The sequence below is a fragment of the Sardina pilchardus genome, chromosome 4 (genome assembly GCF_963854185.1).
Source record: "Sardina pilchardus chromosome 4, fSarPil1.1, whole genome shotgun sequence".
Taxonomy (NCBI): domain Eukaryota; kingdom Metazoa; phylum Chordata; class Actinopteri; order Clupeiformes; family Clupeidae; genus Sardina; species Sardina pilchardus.
In genome coordinates, this window is record NC_084997.1 from 1,579,420 (window position 1) to 1,585,419 (window position 6,000).

General features: G+C 40.3%; 1 protein-coding gene across 4 annotated transcripts in view; it reads right to left on the reverse strand.

The window, feature by feature from the left end:
* tnfrsfa (tumor necrosis factor receptor superfamily, member a) overlaps positions 1-3,912 on the reverse strand; it is an 81,747-nt gene extending 77,835 nt beyond the window's left edge. For all 4 annotated transcript variants that reach the window (XR_009938814.1, XM_062533683.1, XM_062533682.1 and 1 more), the window contains exon 1: positions 3,707-3,912. Coding sequence is in view for 3 of the 4 variants with exons in the window: in XM_062533683.1 (XP_062389667.1) it covers positions 3,707-3,739 (33 nt within the window). In the remaining variant the exon portion in view is untranslated. The remainder of the gene's footprint in view (positions 1-3,706) is intronic.
* Between the last annotated feature and the right edge of the window lie 2,088 nt (positions 3,913-6,000).

Sequence of the window (6,000 nt, forward strand, 5' to 3'; positions counted from 1 at the left end):
CTAAATAGCATAGCATAGCATAATTGACAAAATTACAATATAACATAGGAAATGTACAATAATAACATATTTTACATTATTCAGCAGTATTTTGCTATGGAGCGAGGATTGTCTCAAAAAGATTTAAATATATATATATAAAAGGATATATACATATTTATACAACAATTGGGTTCTATGAAGCTGTTTTTTTGTTTCTGATTGGCCGATCAGCGTTCCATGAGTTGAAATATCCCACGATAATCCACTCGGACTTTTCACAGCTAATAATAAATCACTCCGCGATACAATGTCAAGTTGTGAAGTGTAAAACGAACCGTCACGTTGCATCCAAGCTGAAATACAGACGCTCAGAACATAGAATATGACGGAGGTGGATATTAGCTAGTTGGTTGACATGTAGGCTAAGTAAAATAGTGATGTTTCAAAGCTAAAAGCATATCCTAACCAGACGCAATGCGAGCTAACGTTTATTAGGCTACATTGCTTGACAACGGGAGAGATAGAACTAACGACTGGCTTTTGGCCATAGCAACCATTCATTTAGAACTAGTAACGGCAGTTTGTCCTGCAAGTAATAGAAATTTGTGGCGGAGAGAAGTAGTTCTACAAACAAGACTGTTACATTATAATGGGAAATTAGCGCAAAAAACAAGTGGTAGAATTGTTGTATAAAAGCAATATAGCACTCGTGATCATGGGTTGTTGCTGGATATTCCCACTGGCTGCACAACACTGCCATCTGCTGGTTGTTCAGTGGATGGTGTATTCACATTCAAATTCAGAGGTATTTATTTGTGGATCTTGGTGTGCAGTTAGCCTGACGACGTCATACTCAATTCTTGTCAGAATATGAGTCTGAAACTGCTCCATTCAGCCGCGATTATGGGGCGTGATTCAACCGATACAGGGCGGAGGGGATAGCTCCGCACTCATTGGATAGACCAAACCAAACAGAACAAGTTATTGCGCTGTCAGTATCCATCTTGTACACCTGATAGCGAAATCTAAGACAATGAAATATGTAGCAGGGTAGGCTATATGGAAAACCTCCTCCTTCGTTTTTTAAAAATAATTTCCTTCAAACTGTATGCAATGAACCGCTGGGGAAGTGTGTCGTTCACCCAACGAGCAAACAGACATTTTTAAACAAACGGGAACAACATCACGCAAACATGCTATTTTAACTTGGTGAAAGTGAAACTGAAGTTTTCCCACATATCCACGTTGGTCTAAGTGTTCAGAAATAGTTGTGTGAATCTGTGATAAAACCTCCATTTCAATAGCTAAGCTAAACGAAAGGCCAAACTGCATGAACAAATTCTGCATTCATAGCCATAGCGTTTCTGTTGCAATCAAAATCAACCTAAGCCAACACAGTCTCACACCCAACTCGTCGAACGAGGACGCATGCAGCCGTGAACGTCACTGCTGTTCATCTGTCAATCATCACGTAAAGCCCGCCCTGACAATGTGATTGGTCTGAACAGATCTGTATCGGCAATAGTAGCAGCCGAATGGAGAAGTGCCAGACCGAAGTTCCCTGCAGAAAAAGGATGTAGGCGGGGCTAAACTTCGGTCTGGCATCCAGGCTAGTGTGCAGTAGGAATGTCTCAAAATTACGTCATCGAGAGAAAAGCAAAATGGATATCCACAAATGCAGATTTCACATACAAAGTCAAGCATATTTATTTTCAAATCTCGAAAACATATTTACAAAAGCAGGTTTATTTATATAAATTAGTTTATTTATTTTTGTATGTCACATTTTTATATTTGTATTTGGTATTTGTATATTTATAAATGTATGTATATGTATATCCTTTTATATATATCTAAATATTTTTGAGACAATCCTCACTCCATATTTTTCCATCATTTCTGCAATAATGTTGGTTATTCTGCAATGATGTTGACAGAGGAAACACTAAGGCATTAACACATAATATATGATATATTTGTAACTATTGTAAGGGCATTTTGTAACTCACCAAAAACCCATTATTGACAATCACATTGTGATTAGAGTTTTAAAAATGCAATCACACTGTACAGGTTGTATGATAGGTTGTAAAATAAAGAGCCTTTTATCAGATAATACCACAGACTTGTTTTAGACATAGAAACGGGCATACAGGACAGAAGAGATAAAGATTAGATTAGATTCTATTTATTGTCATTCTGCAGAGTACAGAGACAAGGAGATGCAGTTTGCATCTAACAATAAGCGCAAAAAAGCAGACAAGTGCAATGTAATGTAAACAGTATACAGGTGGTGTAGTATAAGACATATAGTGCCTTGTAGATGTAACCTGCGTTGTGTTGAACCCTTGCGGTCCAGCCCTGCACACGCCGGGACTCAAACCCGCGACACAGCAGCACCTCAGATCGGGAGTCGAGTGTGCTGACAATCCAGCTAAAAGCCCAGGCTACTAGCTTTCATGCCAGCAGCACTGGGACTGAGATTTACCAACGTTCAACACGCACAGCTAAGCTAACTGGCATCCGTTACATAGTATACAATTAAGAAAGTGGTATGGTTTACAGTATAAATTCAATAATATGTGCAATGTATTAACAGTAGCCTTATAAGAGCAATAGGCAATAGAAAGAGTTAGGAAGAGAGAAGCAGCAAAAACCTTCCATCAAGGGCAGGGAAAGAAGAAGAAGATAATTTGGCAGTGGTGGACTGTTGGCTTTGTGGCAAAGTCTTCTATTGCAATTACTGTAGTGACCAACCCGTTGTAAGTAAATTGTAGCACCTATCCACTTTCAAACGTGGATCTATGAAACCTCACTCTCACACTGACTGACACACACACACACACACACACACACACACACACACACACACACACTCACTGTGTGCATAGTTTGAAATGTAAGGGAAGAGATATGGGTGCTTGTGCAAAGCAATAGGCTAATAATAATTTAAAAATAGCTGAAGTGTTTCATTGCAGAACGGCATCTGCTTAACACGATGTCCCATATTAATGAAAAGCCTTACTTCAAATGCCACTCTCCAAAATGATGATTTAAAAAAAAAAAAAAAAAAAAATTGGGGGGGGGGGGTATTGGTTAAATAAGCCTACGTCAATGTACACGCCCCCACCCCTCAGTAGGTGCCAGGCCTGAAATTATATCTTCAATTGCTTCCTCCAATAACCTAATTCACACGTTTAGTTTGGCATTGCCATTTTGTGTGACCATAACATGACCATAATCCGCATTTCTGTCTTTCAAAACTGTCGTTAAGTTATGGTAAACCCGCAGCAGTGCATCAAGTGGCTCTCAAGAAGAAGAAAAAAACTCTGACATTTCCGCTTCTGAGGACGTAGTTGGACTATAAGCGAGGAAACATGGAATAGGCGAGTTAAGGCCCAGATCGAGAAGATCCTCCCTGTAGTAGTAGGCTTACGAATACATTTAACCAGCCTAACTTCGAACAAATGTTCACTTAGTTAACGAAATAAGATACTTAGTCATCTGGAAATTAGACTTAGCTAGTTTTGTTGCAGGTCGCGCGTAGGCATTGCAGGCTGAGTTAACTAACTTAGCGTTGTAAAACAATCAAAGCGGAGATGAATATCAAGCGTGAGAACTGGTCAACTTTTAGCTGGCGTATTCGCCATTATTTGTTCGCAGTTCGTGTTGACTTGCTTTATGTTCGGCTAGAACCAACTCAACAGTGAAGCATTTGTCTTACCGTGTGCCCTGAGCAAAGCAGTTTGTAGTTCATTTTTGAGCTGCGAGGGGATCCGGACCTTGAAGGTCGTTGAAGCTCCTGAAAATGAATTCCCACGATTATCCGAAAATGAGCGGCGATGTCATTTAAGTTGAATATAGTCTTTCTATGCCATTCCGCTAATATTTCCTTGTTTTTTTTTGTGTGTGTGACGAAGTATGTAGAGGTCTAACTTCCCAAGACACCAGGACAATTTTTTACACGTTTGACGTCAGCGGGTGTTCACCAATTACATTCAAGCACAAGCAGAGATTGAGGGGTCTTGAGAAGCCCCCTGTGCGTGCAGATCGGGGCCGATCGGGGCTGGGATAGGGCGGAGCTCTGGCTCAATGTTGTGTAGCCTATCCTCAGCAGCATTTGGCTGTCCGCTCTAAAATCCTCTCATTTCTTATCTGTGAGGACCAGTGTTGGGCAAGTTACTGAAAATTTACAGTTAGGCTACTGGTTACTTCTTTTAAAAGTAATTGAATTACTTGACCAGTTAGTTACCTAAAAGTAATCAGTTAGCCTATTAAGAAAAGTAACATTTACAGTTTTTTTCAATCGCTAACAAGCGTTTGTCCATTCATTTGACACATTTTCAAAACTCTAAACACAGTCACACCTACAAAACACAAATGGCCAAATGGATCATTTCCACAACACATTCCACGTTGTTACACCACATTTTGTATAGCCTACACTAACTCGTCATTTCTCTGCACACACTAACTTTACCAAAACACTGGAAATTTGTCTCAAAATGAAATCATTCTGTCAAAGACTAAAACTTGTTTTCACTTCACAAGGTACTGTATGCAGTCAGTCAGAGTACACCAGGTTTCAAAATACTGGCTATAGTTGACATTACAAAAACTGCATAGACTTTTATGTTTCAGTTTTACAGGTACATGCAAAACATGCAATCCACCGTTTTTACACAACATTTATTGGTTGGGAACTGCATATCCACATGTAATGTTCACATTCAAAAGCATTCCAATAAAAAAGCAAATATTTTTTTTCTTTACTGTTTATACAGGAGGCACAGTAGAAATGTTGTTTACAGTAGGCCTATGATAGCACAGAAAAAAGTTGTACAGTATTGCTTACAGTGAACAAAATATCCATGAAGCACACAAGAGTACTCTGAACAAAAAACAAAAGCAAAAAGCCCAGGTAAAAAGGGGGGAGCAAAAAAAGAAAAAAATACTGTGTCATCAACATTGCATCTGATATTTACGTATTCTCACCAGCCTTTCTTAGTGAAAGGCCTAGGTTGATTACATGGGCAATGATAGTGGCACAAATTTCAACACTGACTACTGTTCTTGCAGCCTTTGGAATGCCACCACCACACATTCTTACACCTCTACCTTGCCCTCTCCTTGGGCCTACTCTTCTCCCTGGCCCTGCTCCTCTCTCTGCTCCTGCACCTCTCATAGCCCATTTCCACCGACAGAGAACCGGCTCCTTTCCCGTTCCCGAACCAACATTTGAACCGTTCGTCGTGTTTCCACCAAACAAAATCCGGTTCGGAACGTCCCAGACAGCAAAGCAGTCCAAAACGGAGCCGCGCTCAAGCCGCCACATCCGCCTGACAGTCAGCCTCCGTTTTGGATACGGGCACAGAACACATTTCGCCTCCATTAACACGCTTTCATACGGCGGATCCACGCCGGACCCTGTGCGGATGCGCACATCGAACGCGCCCTTCAATTCCGCTAACGGTTTCCTTCCTCAGTTTTTTCGCTGATGGAGTTCGGAGTGGAAGATGAAACAGCGGTGTCTGAGGGCTCACTGTATGCTTCTATATGCTTTATGCAGTTACCTAGTATATTCAGTGAAAACGTACTTCCATAACACAAGTTACCTACTTATCTAGCTTTATTTGCTGATATAATCCGTAATTTGCTATACTGGCCAGCTGATGATAGTTCACGTTTACACACCAGCTAACGTCTAGCTTGCGCAAGCTAATTTAGCTCACTTTCGACAGGGCTAAATCTTGTCCAACTTGGGCTTTGTTAATTTTTTAATCAAAGCTAAACTCAAAACTCAGTTAAAATTGAAGCTTGATTTGGTTGAACGCTAACTTTATGTATGCCTGTGAACAACAAGTTGGTTTGTGTGAGCTAGCGCTAGCTTGTTGGCTAACGATAACGTTAAACTGTCATGAATATTTTTTGTTAACGTTAATGAAAGCTTAGATGTTGGACTCGGGAGTCTTTAAGAAGACTTAGATGTGTTTACATCTTATTTAGTTCTTGGAGGGA